The following is a 24,029-nucleotide window of genomic DNA, read 5'->3' as shown; positions in this document are numbered from 1 at the left end:
CCTTTAACCTACTAGGGAAGTTCCCTGTGGAATGCTGACCTGGAGGGCCCTGAAGACCTGGCTGCGGCAACACAAGTGTAAGGAATGAGCAAGCCTATTCTAATTCCCTGGCTTCTGCGCTGTTTTAATACCCAAGATCATTTCCCCAATACCCAAGATCATTGTAACTGGAGAGCGAAGCTCGGGGGGCATTTGCAGGCAAAGCAGATGTTTGCTAAGACTGACCCTGTTTAGGGAAAATGGGGTTATGGTTTATAAAATAATTATGGATATAAGGATTGTGAACCTTTCCAGCATTTCCCCTCCCCTCGACAGTCTTTTCCAAACCTGGGAAAGTTTATTCCCAGAGTTGCAGGACCAACATGGTCTAATAGCCATACGGGTCAGGAAGACGAAGTGGGGAGGGAACAAAATTGCCCTCTCTCCCATCAGTTGATTGGAAAAGACTACTGGGGGGAGAGGAACATATGGAAGATCCATGACAATCACTGTCTTCCATGGGCAGATAGCAGGATCTATCTATTTTGTCTATGTACAGTGTGCTCCTTGGAAGGAAAGCGATGGCGAACCTAAACAGCATGATAAAAAGTAGAGACATCACCCTGCCAACAAAAGTCCGCATGGTCAAAGCAATGGTATTCCCAGTAGTCATGTATGGCTGCGAGAGTTGGACTATAAGGAAGGCCGAGCGCCGAAGAATAGATTATTTTGAGAAGGCTCTTGAGAGTCCCTTGGACTGCAAGAAGATCAAATCAGTCAATCCTAAAAGAAATCAACCCTGACTGTTCCCTGGAAGGCCAGATAATGAAACTGAAGCTCAAATACTTTGGCCACCAAATGAGACGGGAGCACTCACTGGAGAAGACCCTGATGCAGAGAAAGATTGAAGGTCAAAGAAGACGGGGACGGCAAAGGATGAGATGGTTAGACAGTGTCATCGATGCAACGAACATGAAATTGAGCTAACTTCAGAGGACGGCGGAAGACAGGAGGGCCTGGCGGGAGCTGGTCCATGGGGTCGCGAAGAGTCGGACTCGACTGTGCGACTGAACAACAACAACAACATAGTGTGGAGAAAGTGGGTAGAGAAGCAGACAAAGGCCATTTGTCGCGGTGACCCATGCTTGGTCAACTTCTTCCTAGTTCAAGGGCAACCTTCTGTTCAGTATGCCACACTGGCTATCAACCACAGCCTTACAAGATGGTATACTTTCCCTCACAAATGCTTCTTCACTTGAAACTCTCATCCCCCACAAAAGAACAGGCGTGTTTGCTATTCCAATGGTGTTTCCTTTATAAAAATAGCAGTCCATCCAGATATTTTCCACCCATTTAGTTATGGTTCACAGAAAGCATCATCTGCTTGACTGTCTAAGAAACAATGATGTTTAAATGTACCTCGGGGATTCTGACAAACAGTTTGCCATGTTTGGATGCCAAAGAAACGTAGGCTGCAAAGAGCCAAGAGCACAAACTCAGACTACAAAAATTTTGAAAGTTGCTGCTTAGCAACAGCATTAAACATTTGTGTGTGTGGAGGTGATGCCTATTTGCCTAAGGCTACTAATTGTGAAGTGCTTTTTGCCCTTTACACCCCTTTGAAGATTATCACACTCTATCAACAAAACTCAGTTCCCTAATTGTCCATAACATGGAATTGGCCTTTTCCACCAAGCCTGTACACTCAGTTGACATTTTCATTCAGTTATCCACTCCAGTCGCAAAGATCTCCTTCCCACAGAGTATCCGCCAGTTCAGCACCCATTTAATATACACAGCTAGAATTTATGGAGGACAGGGTCCATCATATCACCACGGCGGCCAAATGGAAGCCTCCATATACAGGAGCAAGAGCAAAAATGAATTATCCAGGAGGGCATTTTTACACAGATAACAGAGCTATACTATAGCGGAATGCTTCAAAAAGATGATTTGACAAAGAGACATGGACTGTGGACAGTACTACTGTGCAGTGTTCCCTCTAAGCTGAGTTAGTGTGAGCCAGCTCACAGTTTTTTAGCCTCTGGCTCACACATTTTTCTCTTAGCTCAGGAAGGATGGCCCCAGAGCAAACTAATTAATGCAGCAGCCAAATTGCTCGCTCACAACTTTAATGCTAGTAGCTCACAAAGTAGAATTTTTGCTCACAAGACTCCACAGCTTAGAGGGAACATTGCTACTGTGTACAGTACAAACTATCAAATTCCTACATATCTGAAGGACCGTCTCCTCCCATATGTTTCTGTCTGGGAATTAAGATCACGGGGAGAGGCCCCCCTGCTTGTCCCATCAATCGAAGAAGCTCATTTGGTGCATACACAAGAGAAGGTCTTTTTGGTGGCAGCCCCACGATGACAGAATAACCTCCCCAGGGAGGAGTGCCTAGCCCCCCTCACATTCAGTCTTTAGGTGGCAGTCAAAGATGGTTTTGTTTAAGACTGCATTTGGTTAAGTTTACTAGCAATCCTGAGCAACTCTTATATTCTTATTGTGGGGGAGGGGGGAAGAAAAAGAGATTGGATTTATACCCCGTCCTTCACTCGGCGTCTCAGAGCAGCTTACAAACTCCTCCCCACAACAGACACCCTCTGAGGTAGGTGGGGATGAGAGAGCTCTCTCGAGAACTGCTCTTTTAAGAACAGCTTTGACAGAACTATGACTTGCCCAAGGTCATCTAGTAGCTGCAAGTGGAGGAGTGGGGAATCAAACCTGGTTCTCCCGGATTCGAGTCCACACACTTAACCACTACACCAAACTGGCTCATGTGACCTGCAGGCCCAATGTGCACTGAGGTATGAGGACCATAAGGCAGATTCCATTCTGCTAGTCCAAAACCCTGAGCACTGCAGCCGTACATCTGATTAAACAGTTGAAATGATTACCTGCCTCATCTTCAGCAAAAGAGATGATATACTGATAGTAGTTATTGATAAGTCCAGGAAACATGCAAGTTTGTCCTATTCCCATGCATATTTCATTGTACTCCCATTCTCCAGTGACACGGTTCTCCTTCAAGGACATTAGACGCCTGCAAGGCAAATTAAAAACAAACAGCAAACAATGAACTGCCTCCAAGCAACTGGAAGAATAATTCTGAACCGGTCTTTCTCCAATCAGGACTATTAAATATGCATGCCATCCTTCTTCCACCACAATGCATTACACATCACAAAGAGAGCTGTACTCAGGAGCGATGTTAATTTGCATCTCTGTGAGTGATTATCATCATTTACAACGGAAGAGAATAAATGACAAAATTACAGTGAGCTATGTTACAATCCATATTCTACAAAGATTAAAAACAGAATGTAATTCTACTTTTTAATCGTTATTCTTATTTCCAGTGCTGTAGGCACGACTGCCAACTTAACCATGAGGACTAGAGACTTTTCTTTAAAAAAATTAAATCAGAGCTGGAATTCCTAGGATTTTGCATGATGCCTTAGGACCCCAGCCTGCTGCCTCTAGCCGCCGGGAAGATCCTGCGCAGGTCGCTTGAAGCTGCGTCTGAGGTGGGACTCAGACGACGTGGCCAATGGGACGTGGGCAAGCCGTTGACGGACAGGTGAGCCGTCCATACACTGTAGGTGTGCATTACGTGACTTTGCGTCTTACAGAATTATATTATAGGGAGAGATTATGGATATAAGGATTGTGAACCTTTCCAGCATTTCCCCTCCCCTCGACAGTCTTTTCCAAACCTGGGAAAGTTTATTCCCAGAGTTGCAGGACCAACGTGGTCTAATAACCATACGGGTCAGGAAGACAAAGTGGGGAGGAAACAAAATTGCCCTCTCTCCCATCAGTTGATTGGAAAAGACTACTGGGGGGAGAGGAACATATGGAAGATCCATGACAATCACTGTCTTCCATGGGCAGATAGCAGGATCTATCTATTTTGTCTATGTATAGTGTGGAGAAAGTGGGTAGAGAAGCAGACAAAGGCCATTTGTCGCGGTGACCCATGCTTGGTCAACTTCTTCCTAGTTCAAGGGCAACCTTCTGTTCAGTATGCCACACTGGCTATCAACCACAGCCTTACAAGATGGTATACTTTCCCTCACAAATGCTTCTTCGCTTGAAACTCTCATCCCCCACAAAAGAACAGGCGTGTTTGCTATTCCAATGGTGTTTCCTTTATAAAAATAGCAGTCCATCCAGATATTTTCCACCCATTTAGTTATGGTTCACAGAAAGCATCATCTGCTTGACTGTCTAAGAAACAATGATGTTTAAATGTACCTCGGGGATTCTGACAAACAGTTTGCCATGTTTGGATGCCAAAGAAACGTAGGCTGCAAAGAGCCAAGAGCACAAACTCAGACTACAAAAATTTTGAAAGTTGCTGCTTAGCAACAGCATTAAACATTTGTGTGTGTGGAGGTGATGCCTATTTGCCTAAGGCTACTAATTGTGAAGTGCTTTTTGCCCTTTACACCCCTTTGAAGATTATCACACTCTATCAACAAAACTCAGTTCCCTAATTGTCCATAACATGGAATTGGCCTTTTCCACCAAGCCTGTACACTCAGTTGACATTTTCATTCAGTTATCCACTCCAGTCGCAAAGATCTCCTTCCCACAGAGTATCCGCCAGTTCAGCACCCATTTAATATACACAGCTAGAATTTATGGAGGACAGGGTCCATCATATCACCACGGCGGCCAAATGGAATCCTCCATATACAGGAGCAAGAGCAAAAGTGAATTATCCAGGAGGGCATTTTTACACAGATAACAGAGCTATACTATAGCGGAATGCTTCAGAAAGATGATTTGACAAAGAGACATGGACTGTGGACAGTACTACTGTGCAGTGTTCCCTCTAAGCTGAGTTAGTGTGAGCCAGCTCACAGTTTTTTAGCCTCTGGCTCACACATTTTTCTCTTAGCTCAGGAAGGATGGCCCCAGAGCAAACTAATTAATGCAGCAGCCAAATTGCTCGCTCACAACTTTAATGCTAGTAGCTCACAAAGTAGAATTTTTGCTCACAAGACTCCACAGCTTAGAGGGAACATTGCTACTGTGTACAGTACAAACTATCAAATTCCTACATATCTGAAGGACCGTCTCCTCCCATATGTTTCTGTCTGGGAATTAAGATCACGGGGAGAGGCCCCCCTGCTTGTCCCATCAATCGAAGAAGCTCATTTGGTGCATACACAAGAGAAGGTCTTTTTGGTGGCAGCCCCACGATTATAGAATAACCTCCCCAGGGAGGAGTGCCTAGCCCCCCTCACATTCAATCTTCAGGTGGCAGTCAAAGATGGTTTTGTTTAAGACTGCATTTGGTTAAGTTTACTAGCAATCCTGAGCAACTCTTATAGTCTTATTGTGGGGGAGGGGGGAAGAAAAAGAGATTGGATTTATACCCCGTCCTTCACTCGGCGTCTCAGAGCAGCTTACAAACTCCTCCCCACAACAGACACCCTCTGAGGTAGGTGGGGATGAGAGAGCTCTCTCGAGAACTGCTCTTTTAAGAACAGCTTTGACAGAACTATGACTTGCCCAAGGTCATCTAGTAGCTGCAAGTGGAGGAGTGGGGAATCAAACCTGGTTCTCCCGGATTCGAGTCCACACACTTAACCACTACACCAAACTGGCTCATGTGACCTGCAGGCCCAATGTGCACTGAGGTATGAGGACCATAAGGCAGATTCCATTCTGCTAGTCCAAAACCCTGAGCACTGCAGCCGTACATCTGATTAAACAGTTGAAATGATTACCTGCCTCATCTTCAGCAAAAGAGATGATATACTGATAGTAGTTATTGATAAGTCCAGGAAACATGCAAGTTTGTCCTATTCCCATGCATATTTCATTGTACTCCCATTCTCCAGTGACACGGTTCTCCTTCAAGGACATTAGACGCCTGCAAGGCAAATTAAAAACAAACAGCAAACAATGAACTGCCTCCAAGCAACTGGAAGAATAATTCTGAACCGGTCTTTCTCCAATCAGGACTATTAAATATGCATGCCATCCTTCTTCCACCACAATGCATTACACATCACAAAGAGAGCTGTACTCAGGAGCGATGTTAATTTGCATCTCTGTGAGTGATTATCATCATTTACAACGGAAGAGAATAAATGACAAAATTACAGTTAGCTATGTTACAATCCATATTCTACAAAGATTAAAAACAGAATGTAATTCTACTTTTTAATCGTTATTCTTATTTCCAGTGCTGTAGGCACGACTGCCAACTTAACCATGAGGACTAGAGACTTTTCTTTAAAAAGATTAAATCAGAGCTGGAATTCCTAGGATTTTGCATGATGCCTTAGGACCCCGCACAAACCTATGGATTATACTTTGTTTGGTCCTGCTGTGTAGCAAAGTTTAACAGATGCTTTAAAATTAGGGCACATAGAAGTTACAGGACTGCAAAGAAAAGTTATAGCTGTTATCCGTGCTTGGAAGAAATGTGTTTGTTTAAAATGTACTCCATGCTATCAGGGCAATCAATCAGTGAATATTTTAAAAATAATGAAACTATACCAAAGCCATGCTCTGCCACTGAAATCCAGTTTATACAATGACTTACAGCAATACACAAGTCATTACTAACGTTCCTTGTAATCTGCCATGGCAAAACTTTCTTTGTTAACAACAAAGAAAACTTACCATGTTTTAGCCACCCCACCCTCCCACTATAGAAGCTACAGCATCAAACCCTCACTATCCAATCAGCTTCAAAGCACAGCCAGGCTATTCGCATGAACCTAACCTATTGTTCCATCTGCATACCTGTACGTGGCTCATGTACCTCATCATACTATGCCCTTGCTTCATAGGAGTCAGCTGGGATAAAGCATCTGGCACTGGATGCAATTCTAGCAAGCAGCGGCTGCAGATCAGTAGGGGTTAGACTGCGTAAAGCATTTGCATCTCACGCCAAGATGGAGTTACTGATTGCTCACCTAACAGCCAGTCTGCAGTCACTTACCCACTCATAAAATCACCAAATATGTACAGCCCATTCAAGTTTGGAGACTCACAACCCCGATAGACATAGCCTCCAGTAACTGATTTCCCCATTTTGTGTGGGTAAGCATATATTGGGAGCACGTCATCTGCAAAGGGGAAAAGATTAACGTCATCCCTGCAGGATGAAAAATCATTGTTTTAGCTAACTTATTGTTGTTTTATGTCATATCACTGTTATAGATGGGTAGCAGGTATACCATGGCATTCTGCTTTTCTGGTTTTAATTACATCTCCAGGAAGCAGAAACAAAAAGCTGGTTTGGATGACATGCTGGACCTACGCATTGCGAGGAAGAAGACCCGGTGGGGGGGCATGCCACATCCCCTTTTCCACCTCGGATACCAGTGGATGCACCAAATGCAGCCGCATTGCCAGTCTGAATGCAAGCAGACTCCATATCTACAAATGAAACTCTACATTAAATCCAAGGATTTGAGGTTAAGAAAGATTTGGGACAGAAAAAAGGAAATATTTCTTTACAAGATGAGCGATTAGAATGTGGAATTCACTACCGGACAGTGTGGTGAGGGCCACAGGCAAAGAGAGCTTAAAAAGGCAATTAGACAGATGCATGGAGGATAGGTTTGGCAGTCATTACTAGCCATGTTGACTAAAGGAAACATTCAGAGGTAGTAAACCTCTTATTCCCAGAGCCAGGAGGCAACATCAGGGGAAGGCCTCTGTGCCCTGTTATTGGCCCTCCAGAGGAACTGGTTGGCCACTGTGTGAGACAGGATTCTGGGGTAGATGGACCACTGGTCTGACCCAGCAGGGCTCTTCTTACTTTCTCAGGTTTGCTGTACTTTTCCTTGCAACTGTTCAGTTCCAAGCATACTGTAAAGATGACATTTTTTTCCTCACTGTAGAGCTACTGTGTGCTATAATACCTAGTGCTGGGGTCTCCAACCATGCTGTGCCTGTGGGCAATACTGCAAGTCTGAGAACAGGTGATGGGCAACACCACAAAATGGCCGCCACAAAGAAGGGGCTAATCGTGGAACACTGGGAGCTTCCACGCGAGGTGCCCTCCTCTGCCCTCCTCTTTCCTAGTGGGTGCTCCCTGCAGGCTCAAACCTGATGCCTCCTGGTCTGTTCTGAAGCTCCTCCTGCTCCTGTAGAGGAACACCAGCACTGGCTCTTTGCTCTGGGGAAAGAGGTGCTTTGAACACATATGAAGTTGGCTTATACCGAACCAGACCATCAGTCCATCAATGTCAGTATTGTCTACTCAGACCTGCAGCAGCTCTCCAGAGTCTCAGGCTGAGGTCTTTCACATCAACTACTGCCTCGTCCTTTTAACTGGAGATGCCAGGGACTGAACCTGGGTCCTTGTGCATGCAAAGCAGAGGCTCTTCCACGGCTCCTCCTGGCTTTGAGTAAGAAGGATGTGGGCACCAGGATACCCATCCCTGGAAACCATGGACTCATGGGCATCATATTGGAGACCAATTGGCTAGAACATCACAGTTAGGGAAACCTAGGTTTATTCCCCACTCACTGGGTGACCTTATCTCAGTATAGCTTTCCATACAGATTTCCATGAGGATAAAATAGAAGGGGGGAAAAGGTAAAGGTTCCCTTGCTTGAAAGCCAGTCGAATTCGACTCTAGGGTTGCGGTGCTCATCTCCGTTTCAAAGCCAAAAAGCCAGCGCTGTCCGAAGACGTTTCCGTGGTCATGTGGCCGGCATGACTAAACACCAAGGCGCACGGAACGCTGTTACCTTCCTACCGAAGTGGTACCTATTTATCTACTTGCAATTTCTTGCTTTCGAACTGCTAGGTTGGAACTAGAGACTTCTTAGGGCAGACTTATATCTTGAGCACAGTTCTAAGATTTTTTTCTCCTGAGGTTTCTCTTTTATCAAGTAATGCAGCTGCCTCTGGCTTCAGAGTGACTGGAAGCCTGAGAGGACAGAAAAAGGGGTTCTTTGAAACTCTTCCCACCCCTCGTGCCCCCAGCCATTTGCTCCTTCAGAATCTCAAGTACAGATAGCTGCTTTTTTCTCCACAAATGGCCACAGACTCTGCTTTCCTGTACCTTTTATCTCTTCAGACAGAAAAGCCTCTTGGGGTGGAAGGTGATTTTAAGCACACCAACCGTGGGGACCAAAAGGGGTTAAACTACTCCCTCCCTCCGCACTGGTCTCTTATTCTTCAGGGCCATCTGTTGTGACTTCATTTGATAACAGACAGCCTTCAGGGAAAGAATCCCAGAACATCATGTGTAGGTCCACTTTTAGAGCCTCACGAATCATTTCAAGTAGTTAAACGCCTCAGGCTGAGAGGAAGATGCTGCTCTGCAATGTTGGTCCTTGAGGCGGTGAGGACGAAAGGTTACGTGGGGTTCCTGTTGGGATGGGTCTTGGGGATGTGTTTGGTGCTGAAAGAGTACAAGGGGTGAGCATCTGGGAGATAGGGCCATACTAAATAGAGGTCTGACAGTACTGAATGGAGATTTGCCCAAAGAGAAAAAATTTCGCACAATCCTTCCTGAATGAAGATGCTAAAGTGGCAGCAGGGAGGCTGTACTTCAACTGCAGTCTTACAAACACAGAATATTAACAACTGATGCACAAAAGAGTCAAAATCTGTCCCAGCCCTCTGGGCTTGTACAAATAAGGCACACCAGTTCCTACAGCCTAGGCCACACAGGGAAAATTATCACCCCACTGGATACTTCTACAGGCAACAAAGATGATTAAGATGTTGGAGCTCCTTTCCTGTGAGGAAAAGCTAAAGACTCTTTGGCTTTTAATTAGAGAAGAGAGGTCTTAAAGGAAGACATGATAGAAGTTTAGAAAATTATGCATGGGAGGATAGAGAAAGCCAATAGAGAGAACCTTTTCCTCCGTTTTCCATATTAGATCTTAGGGGCACCCAATGAAATTGATGAGCAATACATTCAGAATGGACAAAAGGAAGTAATTCTTCATGCAATGAGTAATTCAACTGTGGAACTCCCTGCCAGTGGACATAATGACAGTCACTAGCACAGATGGCTTTAAAAGGAGGTTAGACAGATTCATGGAGGATAAGTCCATTAATGGCTACTAGCTCTGCTGAGTAAAGGGAACTTTTATAGTTGGAGGAAATAAACCTCTGAATATCTGTACTAGGAGGCAACATTAGGTGAAGGCCTCTATGCCCTGCTTATTTAACCTTCAGGCCAGCTGGTGGGTCACTGTGTGAAACAGGATGCTGGACTAGATGGGCTATTGGTCTGATTCAATAGGGCTACTCTTCAGTTCTAATCCAACAAGACCAAGTCCTTGTTCCACTGTGGAATTCCTCATTCCACTGGGAATCAGTGGCTAGCATGATGGGAAAATTGGACCTATTACACACAGTGTTCTAGCTCACAGTGGATCAGTTGTTCCTCTGCCTAAAGCGCTTGTTTGCAACAGATCCTCATCTCACCAATGCCTTTTGGAAAGCAGATCTCTGGAAAGATGGCATATAAATTTCTCTGTAAGTAAGTATGACAGAAAACAGCATTATTATTTTTTGCTTGCTGCAAAGAAATCACATGTTCTAAATTCTCCATGGAGCCACTACAGGCAGAGATGAAGAAAAGCTATCATGAACAGGAAAAGTATGCACTGATCCTTAGCAAGACATGACCTTCCAAGCATCAAGGGTACAGTTAAGAGGCACAAACAGTGACACCTCATCAACCAGATCTGCTGCACAGAGAAGGTTGGTAAACCGTGCCTTTTCCTGTGACAAGAGAACACAAATTCTAATCCAATATGCCCCCCCAAACCTCTAGCATTTCCCCCCCATGCTTTAAATTAAAGATATTTTAATTTGGCAATAAGTAGAAGGGGAAATGAAATGGATGCACTAGTTTTATGAACTTCAGAAGACAGAGGCATACTGACATTTATCCTCTTCCAATAAGGCAGATGACAATCCAATCTGAAGTCTAGACTGATGTCTTGACCTTAAGTCTAGAGCCATTCTGGAGCACACCGTTACAGAAACATGGCTATACTGCCTGGTCCAAAATTTATTTACCCTGGTTTTTGTACAGAGGACAGGTGAGGACAACGTTTATTTTTAAAGTATTATAAAATGCAATCCATATTTGAGAACTAAAAAAAGGAAAGTTGCTCTTAAGAAGCAGACAGCATGACTAATCTATGTATGGGTTTAACAGCTCAGAGAAACCTATGTTTTATTACCCTAAGGCTATGAGCACAAGTACTCTTGGAAGCAGGTTCCAGGAAAATCAATGAGCCTTCCAAGTGGACTGGGCATTGGTACTTTTCTTTTTTTGAATTATGGTAGAATAATGTACACCAAACCATCAATATCTAAGGGGTAAAAAAAGCCCAAGAATGTGAAAACCTGTAATCTGTGTGCCTCTGTGGGTTTGCATTAAATAATAGTTTTGCATAGCGGAATTGACACTGTGCCTTCAGCAGTGCCGGATTTACGCATAAGCTAAATAAGCTACAGTTTAGGGCCTTGCAATCTGCTGGGGCCTCGAATAAAAACACAATATAAAAAATGATTTCAAATATTAAAAAGGCGTATATATTTTAAATTTTTCTGAGACCAGCTGATGTAATTTAAAACAGTAGGGGGCCTCTGGGTTTTGTATAGCTTAGGGCCTCAGCAAGTCTAAATCCTTCCCCATGGGCCAGTATATTTGTCCAACCCATAAAGCAACTGCTGTGAAAAGCTGGCACCCGCGGCTGCCATTAGCAGCACATTTAGCTAAGAGCAACAGTGGAAGAGCTGGGCTTCATTTTCCACTTCTTACTCTTCGCATGATTGAAAAAACAGCCATCCTCTTTCAATGCATTCTGCAACTCAGTTTCCCTCTTGACTGAAAACTTTGGAGTGGAAAGCTGAAGCTAAGTCTGTTTTTGCAGGCTCATGCAAGCGGCAGAAACAGGAGGCTTACTGGACCCCCCCCTTCCCCATGGGCCCCCCAAATATGGCTAGTGGCCTGAGCCCAGCTTGGGAAGTCACAATTTGTTCGGGCCTTGTTCTAAGCCCAAAATAGATGTTTACAAATAAGCACTCCCGTTGCCATGCACACAAGTTGATAATGGTAGCGCTGGTGCTGAAAACAACCTATTATGAAGTCCATTTATTCAGAATAGATAATTACCTAATGAGGAATTGATGCAGAGCTTTTTGTCATAACAACTGAACCCTTCTCTTGCTCTCCAGCCATAATTTTTCCCTTTCTCCACGAGGTCAATTTCCTCAAATTTGTTCTGCCCTACGTCACCGCAGAAAAGCCGTCCTTTCCCTTCCTTCGTGTAGGGGTCACCCCTGTCGAAGGAGCAGCGCCACATATTCCTCGCTCCATAAGCATAGACTTCGGGCCGAGCTTTCGGTTCGTGTACGAAAGGGTTGTCAGGAGGAATCCGGTAGAGAGGGCCGCGGTCATTGTTGTCGATGTTGATCCGGAGCACTTTGCCAAGAAGCGCTGACCTGGAGTGCATGCAAAACACAGAAAAAGCATTGTTAATCTATTGATTTATATCCAGTACCTTTTTGATCTCATCTCTCCTCCAAGGAGCTCAGGGTGCCTCATGTGATTCTCTCCTCCAACTCATCCTCATGGCAACTCTTGCAATTCTTTCAAGTGAGGACAGAGAGGCGGCCTACAGTCACCCTGTGAGCTTCGAGGCAGAGTTGGGATTTGGACACAGGTCTTGCCAGTCCTAGTCTCACACACTAACCTCTATACCACATTTCTTGAGGGCACATCTGCAGCAGTTTCCATTTCTACACTTTAGAAAATGCAAGAAATACTACTATGAGGCTCAATGTAGGCAAGTGCAAAGTAATGCACACTGGAGCAAAAAATCCTAAGTATAAATATACGTTGATGGGGTAACTAATCAAGAGAGAGACCTTGGAGTCATGGTAGATAATTCACTGAAGATGTCGACTGAGTATGGGACTGCAATGAAAAAGGCAAATGTTATGCTGAGGATTATTAGGAAGGGGACTGAAAACAAATCAGTCAGTATCACAATGCCCTTGTATCTATGGTGTGGCCTTATTTGGAATACTGTGTACAGTTCTGGTCACTGCACCTCAGAAAAGATACTATAGCATTGGAAAAAGGCAACTAAAATGATTAAGGGGATGGAGCACCTTCCCTTTGAAGAAAGGTTAAAGAGGTTAGGGCTCTTTAACTTGGAGAAATGATGATTGAGGGGGTGATGATAGAGGTTTACAAAATTATCCATGGGATACAGAAGGCAGAGAAAGAAGTATGTTTCTCTCTTTCTCACAATACAACAACTTCTGGTCACTCAATGAAATTAATGAGCAGTAGGGCTTAGAACAGATAAAAGGAACTGCTTTTTCACCCAAAGAGTAATTAACACATAGAATTCACTGCCACAGGAGGTGGTGGCAGCTAGCTACAAGCATAGACAGCCTCAAGAGGGGATTAGATAAACATATGGAGCAGAGGTCCATCAGTGGCTATTAGCCACAAGTTATAGATGGAACACTTTGTCTGGGGCAGTGATGTTCTGTATTCTTGGTGCTTGAGGGGCCACAGTGGGAGGGCTTCTGGAGTTCTGGTCCCACTGGTGGACCTCCTGATGGCACCTGGGTTTTGGCCACTGTGTGACACAGTGTTGGACTGGATGGGCCATTGGCCTGATCCAACATGACTTCTCTTATGTTCTTACTAAAGAGTGGGAGGAAAAAACATGTGGCAAGCATTTTTTAAAAATCCTACAAATTGGGATTCCTTGCATGGAATACAAAACAGAGAGAGAGAGAGAAGATAGAGAGAGAGAAGAGAGGAGAGATTGGATTTATACCCCGCCATTCACTTGGCGTCTCAGAGCGGCTTACAAACTCCTTTCCCTTCCCCTCCCCTGTGAGGTGGGAGGGGCTGAGAGAACTCTGACACAAACTGCTCTTTTTCAAGGACAGCTGTGCCAGAGCTTGTGACTGACCCAAGGTCACATCAGCAGGTGCAAGTGGAGGAGTGGGGAATGAAACCCGGTTCTCCCAGATTACAGTCCGCACACTTAACCACTACACCAAACTTAACCAAACTTAACCAAACTTAACCAAACTTAACTTAACCAAACTTAACTTAACCAAACTTACACTACACCAAACGTAACCACTACACCAAACAGACCTGCTTCTTAAGAGTTCTTGGAAGCACATCTGCAGCAGTTTCTGTTTCTATGCTTTGGAGAGTGCAAGAATACTACTAGAAGAGTGGGAGGAAGAAACAGATGTGACAGGTTTTTTTAGCTCTACAAATTGGGATTCCTTGTGTGAACCATAAAAGGGGACCTTTTCTATGTCGCATGCAGGACTGACTGAACTAACAAAGACCAAGGCTGGGTGAGTTCCCCCTTCAAGGGGACTGTGCCAGTAAGCCTACAGGTGGGTTCCAGATAGTAGCAGTGACCTTCCAGAGCACAGAAATCAGTGCTATTAATTTACAACAGCAGCAGAGGAACGGCTGAAAGACCCTGTAGCCTGCTGCTGGATACAGAATGGCAGATGGAGCACCACAAACCTTTATTTTCCTAGTTTGCTGTTGTTCAGTGTAAAGGAAACAGGATAATAAAAAAAACCCACTATAGTGAACACAATACAAAAGCACCTACCACTGAATATGTAAATTTACAAAAATATAGATAACATCCAATCAATAATAAAGAGAAAGATCAAGCTAGGTACCCAAGATTGCACAATGTCCAATGTAACACAGCTACATTCAGATAGGCTTACATCATTCCTCCATTTAGGCTGAGACTGTGAGACTGGCCCAAGGTCACCCAGCAAAGTTTCCGGGGCAGAATGAGGATCTGAAGTTCCTAGTCCAACGCTCTAACCACTACGCCACACCAGGTAAGGTGTGCAAATGCATTTTTAGTTGGGTGTTTTTTATCTATCCCCCTTTTAATCATGTATTTCCCATACCTATTGTTAATGGTCTGCTATTCACCCAAGTCTTTGGGATGTGGTGAGCTACAAATATGGGTAATTCATAAATACCACGTGCCCATCTTTCTCTCAAGAAGTACCAGGTGAAAATAAGATACTGTATCAAGAAGTATCAGGTGAAAATAAGATACTGTTTATCCCAAGAACAGGCAGCATGAAATGCACACTTCCCCACAGACACACATCAGTTCAAGCAACAAATGGGGTATCCCGTGTGGAGGGAGAAAAGAGCCATTCATTTTGTTCAGTCTGCTTGCCCATGTCATCTAGCAAAACTACCAAGCTGTGCTCTGTTTATTCTGGACATTCATACTCTAGAGCTTGGAACAAGACCATCTTCCTTCAAAGGGGCTATTGAGCAGCTTTCCTCAATGATATGCCTTTCTGTGGTCACCCATCCGGGCAGACTGAAACTTGTGGTTTAGAGTTCAAAAGCTTCACGGGCCAACGACGACTAACAAGTGGGTGTCAAGCTACCAGCAGAGCAAGCTCCATTCAGAGCATCCGCAAGCTCAACAATTGCCTGTGAATGTTTAAAAAAAACACCAGGCACAATCCCATCAGGAACGTCTCCTCTGGGAGGAACAACAACCGCACACGAGCATAACTGGGATCCTGGAGTAATTTCGATGGCGTTTAGGCAGAAGCTACCAGTGAGTGCGCCAAATAAAATAAAAGCCAATCATTCCTGTCTTCGGCGTCTTCATTGACGAGCTTGAAAGTTGTTTATAGCCTTACGGTTTTTGTCACATTCTAGCGTCATGGTAAGTAGTGGCTGGATTTACAGAGGAGAGGTTGGGGGGGGGGGCAATACAGATACCTCTGCCATTGAATTCTGTGGGACAAAGCAAATGGGTTGCAATTGGGGAGTGATCTCAGGAGCAAGGCACAAACTCTTTCTTGCTGAAATAGTGGGGCTATGAGGGGCTGAAGGCAGGCTTTGCTTCCCCACCAGCAGCATCCATTAAGGTACCTTTTTACTCTCTCCCATACAAATGAATGGTTGCCATTCCACCACATGGAGAAAAAGAAAGGGAGGCTTTTGAGAACAACATGGCTTTTGCGAACAAAAGGGGGAGGGGCAAAACCAGCCCATAAACCTTGACTGCACCAGCATAAATAATGCACTGCGTGCATGTACACCAAGGATCCAACAATATACAGCCCTTTGAATGTCGCCCTACAAGTCACGGTGATGATGAGTATGTTGCTCACAAATGACATAATACACTTTTTAGTGCACACACACACAAAATAAAAACCCACCAGAAAGCACAGAAAACAAATGTTTCAACCTCAACAAATGTAGAACAACAATGCAGGCCTCATTAGAAATGTTATGGCTGTACAGGCTGTTGCCTATTTGTGATGTTTGGGAAAGGACACTGAGTTGGATCCAGACTACATTTCCCTCTACTGAATGGGAGGCTTAATTTCTGCCAGTTTCCCCTTCTTGCTGTAACCCCCTAATTTGTTCCTTATACCATTCCTATCCGCTGCCCTCTCCCTAAGCAGCATTTCAGGGACTAGCTGACAGAAGAGACTGAGTCAGTCTCTTCTGTCAGCTAGTAACTTTGCACTTCATGCCAAGGGGAGGGACCTGACCCTGTCTCAGATCCCATGTCTCTCTGTTCCTAAGGCAACACTCTGACTATACTACATTTCACTAGCTACACCGCACATACAACATGGCAATAGCCTCCGAGCATCCAGAACCCCCCAAGAATACAAAATACCTGCTTAGGCAGGCTACCTCCTGCCAACCGCCTCCATCCCCCCGCCGCTGCTCCTTAGGGAGGGAGTGAAATGGTGTTCATCAACATGACAACATCACATCCAGCTATATAACTGGAGCTAGCTGAAGAAGACAGTGCTGAACCAGTTGGGCAAATGGCCTGACAAAGCAATTTACAACCTACCTCTCTAAATAAATATTTGTGATGTGGCTTATACAAAAAAAAAAACTGCAAAAAACCCATAACATAAAAGCAGCAAGAAAAAACCCCAGAAAAAAATCAGTAAAGCAATCAAAATAGTATCAGCTATAAACTATAAAGCTTTTAAAAACATTAAAACAGTCAACATAAAACCAGGAAAAACGTAACCCCTGGATGAAAGCATGAAAACTTATAAACCACTAAGAAAAAATTAATAATAAGAGAGACTGATCTAAAAGGCCTGGAGGAATAATAATGACTTTTCCCGGAGCCTCAAAGCCTGCAGTCACACACACTAAATAATCCACTTTCAATGCACTTTCAAACTGGATTTTGCCAGTTCACACAGTAAATTCCAGTTAGAAAGTGGATTGATTATAATGTTTGTAACACATTGTTTGTTGGAGTTGTAAAGTTGAATGTTTTGTTATATGAATTGTTTGAAAATTAATAAAAAAATATATTTGCAAAAAAAGAAAGTGGATTGAAAGTGGATTGTTTAGTGTGTGTGATCGCAGTCAAAGTCTATAAATTGGGTTCCGGTCAAACTCTTGTAGGGGTGTTCCAGAGCCTGGGTGCCACTACTGAGAAGGCCCTGTCTCCAGTGCTCACCCACCTAGTCTGTGAAAGTGCAGAGACAAAAGAGCAAAAGTATTGTACTACCAAACTCATAAGGTATAAGCCCCTTCTTTAGGTCTCTTGGTCCCACGCTGTTGACATCTACAGCTTCAGCATTCTCAAGCAAAGGCACTTTTTTGTGTGACTTGTTCAGCAACTGCCAGACTTTGGAGACACTTCACAAATCCCAGCTATATAAGAGCACCCTATCTGACAAACAGAGCTTTGAATCTGCTTTATCTTTGTACTGCATAGTCCATGGTACAGCCTGACTATACTAAAGGAAAAAAAACATGCTGCTACTGAGGCTGGTCTGCCTTTTCTATGCATAGGCAGTACAGAGGATACAGCCTGCCTACCAAATGAACAAACCAAAAAAAGAATGCCAAGACTCTTACTTGTTTTGAGCATTTCCAAATGTGCCAAAAGGATCACCAGCCATCCCTCCATCTCCAGTGAAGATATAAAGATAGCCGTCGTCTCCAAACAGCAGTTCTCCTCCGTTATGATTGGAAGCTGGTTCATCTATCTCCAGAATTATTCTGGGGGGGGAGAAAAAGAATCGTAGTACCAAAATATTAGCAAGTGCAACACACACACACGCAGTCCTGAATGACAAATCTGCATTAAATATGGATCATCTGCATGTATACCCATATTATACAAGTCGACATTCAGGCTCTGCAGTAAAGAAAGCTGTATTCTCCTTCATTATAACCTAATAAAGCCACAATTCCTTTCCTATCCTTCCAAAAAGAATTTTTAAACTGGTCTCTCTTTACAGCCTTTCTACTGTCTGTAACTTGGAGTGCAAATACTTCTGCATTACCGTGGATGAACACTTCTTGCTTCTGAAGTAATCTTGGACTCAAAAAAGCATAAATTGTGGCTGAGTTCAGACTGGCAGTTTGCCCCGAGATAGGCACATGCCAGAAACGTTTCACAAACGGATTAAAGGGGCCGTTCACACAGGCACATCTGTCAGGCGTTCCCCAGCCGTACTCAGCCCGTCTTGTAGCGCTTGCCTCCCGAGTTTAAAAAGTACCTGGTGAAAGTGGTAGCAAACCCTGGAGAGCGCGGTCATCCCACACCAACAAAATGTGAACATCGAAAGCCGCAATTTATTTGTGTGCTTATGCACATATGTGCATATCTCCGGATGACCAAAAAGAAAGCCGTGCTGGTCCAGGGACGGGCCAACAGTGCGAATGCTCCCTTAACTGTGCCTCCGCCAGGGACGGGCCAACAGTGCGAATGCTCCCTTGCGCCTCCTCCCCGGTATGCTCTCGCATCAGTCGGTGCAGTGTGACCGGGAATACCAGGAACAACTTGTTTTGCCACGACTCCCTTGCGCTTCAAACTGCCAGTCTGTCCTCGGCCTGTTAGTTTTACAGGTGCCAGTGGACTTCCATTTTATCTCCCCAAAAGAGAAGGTTTTATTTTGTTCAAAGAGGAGTATATAACAAAGAACTGGAGAGGCAGACACTTCTGTTTTTGTCAAAACACATCTATCCGATATTCAATGAAATGACAATACCTGCTGTGATTTGCAGTATGCCTCAGGCAGCATTCCATCTCCCCACAGCAGTGCTGCAGAGCATAGCCAGAGCAAAAGAAGGGCCCTGAAAAAGCACCCATTTCCTAAGGGTATTCCTGTGTTCAGAGTTAGAAGCAAGCTGGGCAGACAACAAACCCATTTAGACAAGTCTAGGGACCAGCATGGGCTGCCACTGCCATGCAAGGGCAGAAACAAACAATAATTGCTTGAATTTGTCAATCTGGCTCAGAATTGGCATAGTTACAGACTCCGTCTTTGAACAAAATGGATTTCAGACCCTGACTCTGTGTAATTTGCCATCATAAACTGTGACTTTTGCTGAGAATGCAACAATATAGCACCAAATGAGGAACATCTAACTGCAAGTAGCTGTAAACACTAGGGAAGCACCTCTTAAAATTGAGAGAAAGCTTTCCTTAAGGGTGGGGGGCAACTTTGCCCAAACTTGCCTAAAACTTGTCCAAGCTTGTTCAAATGTGTTTTTACAACTGAAGGCCCCTCTGACCAGAGGCCCTCAAGGAAGAATCTGTGGATTCAGTTGAAGGAGCCTAGAAACTAGTGTGTTGACTAGGATTTTAACTTTGCCAACTAAGCTAAGATATGTTGTCGAAGGCTTTCTCGGCTGGAGATCATTAGTTGCTGTAGATTTTCCGGGATGTGTGGCCGTGGTCTTGGCATTGTAGAACCTGACGTTTCGCCAGTAACTGTGACTGGCATCCTCAGAGGTATAAACACAGAAAGATGGAATACTCTGTGTGTCAAGGTGAGAAGAAAATGGTAGGCAGTAAATTTATATCTACTCCGGAAGGTGGGGTAGGGTTGAGTCATTGTCTTGTAGGAGTTCCCCAGGCTGTGAACATGCTAATGGAGGAGCTTTCCTGAGGAGGTTCTTTTGTTTCTTGAGGAGGTTTCCTGCTTCCTGAGGAGGTTGTTGAAATTCTAGTCCTATCTGTAGTGCTATTGTCTGATGTAAAGCCGTTTGTGTTTTTCAGGACAGGAAGCCATGTCCTATTTATTTTTAAACTCTCTTCTTTCCTGTTGAAATTATGTTTATGTTTGTGAATTTCAATGGCTTCCCTGTGTAATCTGAGATGGTAATTGAAAGTGTTGTCCAACCTTTCAGTGTCTTGGAACAAAATACTGTGTCCTGTTTGAGTTAGGCTATGTTCAGCCACTGCTGATTTTTCAGGTTGGCCCAGTCTGCAGTGTCTTTCATGTTCTTTTATTCTTGTCCGAATGCTGCGCTGCGTGGTCCCGATGTAAACTTGTCCACAACTGCATGGTATGAGGTATACTCCTGCAGAAGTGAGGGAGTCTCTTCTGTCTTTTGCCTATCGTAGCATCTGTTGTATTTTTCTGGTGGGTCTGAATACTGTTTGTAGGTTGTGTTTTTTCATACGTTTTCCCATTTGATCAGTGATTCCTTTGATATATGGCAAAAACACTTTTCCTGTGGGAGACTGTTTTTCCTCAGTTGTTTGTTTTACCTTTGGTTTAATCGCTCTTCTCATTTCATTCTCAGAGTAGCCATTTGCTTGAAGAGCACGGTTTAGATGATTTAGTTCATCATTGAGAAAGTGCAGTTCACATATCCATCTTGCACGGTCTACTAATGTTTTGATTATGCCTCTTTTTTGCCGAGGGTGGTGATTGGAGTTTTTATGCAAAAAAGTACCAAAATGTGTTCCCCGTGCTCTGCTCAGGCTTGAGGCTGGTCTAGTTACATTAGAAACCCGGGCTTGGTTTTATGCCATAATTTTTTGGTTTAAATTAAGATTCCTTTCATCAGGGCTGACCCCCCTTAATCCTTTCAGGTAGCTTTTGCTCAAGCTGGGTTTCCGCAACAGAATACAAACTGGCACTTCTAGGCTTCTCTAGAACTGCCCTTTTACACCTTGGATTTCAAGGAGCCAAAGCTATTGTCAAACAAAGACTATGGGACACTTCTCCCCAAATGGACAGAGCACGAGCCTCACACTTTTTAGTGGTGAGAAATAAAAACCTAAATTTTGCTCCATCCAGGCCTCGTTCACATGGTGAATTTGCCGCAGGAGAGCCATGATTGGATGGCGGATTTTCTGGGCGCAATCACACCACAACATCTGGCAAGTGGAGCGCACCCGTGGCCAACCCACGGCATGCTGCCGAAAATGCGCAATAAAAAATACTTCCTCGTAGTAGCAAACGGTTTGCCACGGGCTGCCTCCGGACTCCCTTGGCGCGGCTTTTCCCTCCGGCTGTCTTTGTTGCAGCGCACACACCGAGAGCCGGAACTGTGGGTTGCCGCTGCCGCGTCTGATTACGCGGCTAATTGCGGCACCACAAATAGCCACGCCTCCCCCCCGCGTTTTCCGGCATGAGTGACCGGGGCCCCAGTTACCTTTATTCATTAGAACTCCCTAAACAACGCAGAGGTTTTACTCTAACACGATTAAATGTTCTCCCATCTACCCTCTTGCAAGGGAGATATGCTCATACCCCATACGCGAGCCGACTCTGTCCTTGTAATTCTGGACAGTTTGAGGCAATTGAGCACGTTCTTTTATCTTGCCAATTTTTATCACGAGATTCATTCTAAATATATTACTCCAATAACTGTCACCTACCCAGGCAGGTCTAATCAGTTTTATTCTACTCTTCTTTTAGCTGACATCTGTAATGAAATTACTGCTAAGGTACCAAGGATTTGTGCTATGTTTTGTGCTATCCTAATCAGACTGAGACAGGAGCTGCGGTGGCTCAAGTGGTTAAGACGCTGAACTGCAGGCTGTGGAAGGTCGGTAGTTCAGCAGTTCAAGACCCGAGTGCCGCATGACGGAGTGAGCTCCCGTCTCTAGTTCCAGCTCCTGCCAACCTAGCAGTTCGAAAGCAAGAAATTGCAAGTAGATAAATAGGTACCACTTTGGTGGGAAGGTAACAGCGTTCCGTGCACCTTGGTGTTTAGTCATGCCGGCCACGTGACCACGGAAACGTCTTCGGACAGCGCTGGCTCTTCGGCTTGGAAACGGAGATGAGCACCGCAACCCTAGAGTCGGACTCGACTGGCTTTCGAGCAAGGGAACCTTTACCTTTACCTTTACTAATCAGACTGAAGACTATTATTTCTTAGGAAATTTAAAAAATTCACTTTGTCTTATTTACTAAAAATTTTATCTGTATCAACTGTCTGGCTGTATTTTTGCTGTTAACTATATGTAGCATTTTAAGGTATTTGCTGATCTTTTATCATAATAAATCGAATTGAATAATGCCTAGTGGTTTATCCTTGCTTTTCATGCACCTGGTTCAGTTTGCTATTTGCTTTTGTAGAGTATCATTCCATAACGTCTTTCAATAAACCATTTAATTCATATCAGTAACACTTTGGAGTCTGCATTTTCCTGCTGACAGTTGTTCATATTACTCTTACAGTTCTTAACCAAATGTACCCACTGGGGTAAGAACTCTAAGAGTAATATGAAGACTCTTGCTTAAGGGGACTGAACTAACAGAACAACAAGGATAAGGCTGGGATCATTCCATTCCATTCCAAAGTTCTACCCATTTCCTATGTATTATTTCAGCTCATCAGTTGCCCCATTAAAGACAGCACAGTTTTCTAAGCAGGAACTGAACATGATGCTGGATGTGATATCCCTCACTTATATCCCCAAAGGATTTCAAAAGGCAAATAAAGGTTCTGTAGAGAATCTGAAGAAATCAACATCTGAAGTTTTCAGACAAAACTACCCTTTCTAATAATTGTGCAAAAGTTGCGGTGAGCCATACGGAAATGTCCCTGTGATTCCTGCTTTGGGGGGGAAGGGGATCGCAAGGCACTCAATTGGTCTATTCTTCCATTGCTATAATTGCAAAACCAGATGTTACTCTTCTCCACTGACAAAAGGCTTTTATTTTGCAACAGGCTTTTTTTTTACAAGTATGACAAACTCAGAGATGTGTTAAGAAGATGCACATGAACTCATTCCCCACCTATTCCACATACATGCAATTTTCCAAAGTATTTGCTCATGACAGCTTATTAAAGATCCACTGCAATTTGCTTTGATTGAAGCTGATGTAAGTCATTGCTCACTCTTCCCAAATGCCACAATTCTGTGCCCAAGCTCAGAGCCAAATGTCTGGGTCCTCCCAAAGTACAACCAAACAAAGATGGCCCCCTGGCATGAGTTCCCCCATGCCCTAGACAAGAGGACAGGCAGTTCGGCGAAACGGAATGTGGAGGTCACTCCTGACGCTACTTTTTCCTGCTTATATTCTGAAAACCCATGCTAGGATGTGGTCGGTGAACAGCTGCTCAATTATCCCCCTTGACACATCCCATTTCAGTAAGTCCTTCTTTACATCCACTTCTTCCTTGCACAGCTGCTTCCTGGTCAAACTACCCAGGGAAACCTACTTCCATCTGGGCTGAGGCCATGGCTCAGTGGTAGAGCATCACTTCACATGTACAGCCAGTTGGGTGTAGTGGTTAAGAGCAGCAGACTCTCATCCCCACTCTTCCACATGCAGCTGCTGGGTGACCTTGGGTCAGTCACAAGTTCTCTGAGAGCTGTTCTCTCAAGAGCAGTTCTCTCAGAGCTCTCTCAGTCCCACCCACCTCAGTCTGTTGTGGGGAAAGGAAGTGAAGGAGATTGTAAACCGTTCTGAGAATCCAATTTCCTCTTTTTCTTCTAGAAGGCCCTAGGTTCAGTCCTGGGGATCTCAAGTTAAAGGGTCATGTAAGTTGTGGAAGGCTGCTGCCTGAGACCCTGGAGTGCTGCTGCCAGTCAGAGTAGACAGTATTGACCCACACAGAGTGGCAGTATGACTTAGTGGTCCTTTCCGCATCTGCCTGCCACTCCAGATTTTCCCAGTGTTTGAGTCGAGGCAATTTAAGTCCACGGCAAAACGGCATCCAAGTAACCTGGGGCAACAGCAGGCTGAAACCGGGCTGACCACTGAAGGGAGATAATATAATGCAGAA

General features: G+C 44.3%; 1 protein-coding gene across 1 annotated transcript in view; it reads right to left on the bottom strand.

Annotated features, from left to right (window-relative positions):
- Positions 1 to 24,029, bottom strand: part of HHIPL1 (HHIP-like 1) — a 52,810-nt gene that overhangs the window by 5,632 nt on the left and 23,149 nt on the right. The window contains exons 4-7 of the mRNA XM_015424436.1: positions 17,904 to 18,047; positions 12,117 to 12,445; positions 6,953 to 7,079; positions 5,727 to 5,872 (exon numbers count right to left, since the gene is read on the bottom strand). Coding sequence (XP_015279922.1) covers positions 5,727 to 5,872; positions 6,953 to 7,079; positions 12,117 to 12,445; positions 17,904 to 18,047 — 746 coding nt within the window. The remainder of the gene's footprint in view (positions 1 to 5,726; positions 5,873 to 6,952; positions 7,080 to 12,116; positions 12,446 to 17,903; positions 18,048 to 24,029) is intronic.

This window comes from Gekko japonicus, unplaced genomic scaffold, assembly GCF_001447785.1.
Source record: "Gekko japonicus isolate JY-2015 unplaced genomic scaffold, Gekko_japonicus_V1.1 scaffold44, whole genome shotgun sequence".
Classification (NCBI taxonomy): domain Eukaryota; kingdom Metazoa; phylum Chordata; class Lepidosauria; order Squamata; family Gekkonidae; genus Gekko; species Gekko japonicus.
Note: the sequence above shows the minus strand (reverse complement) of the source record. Positions and strands in the feature narration are given on the sequence as shown.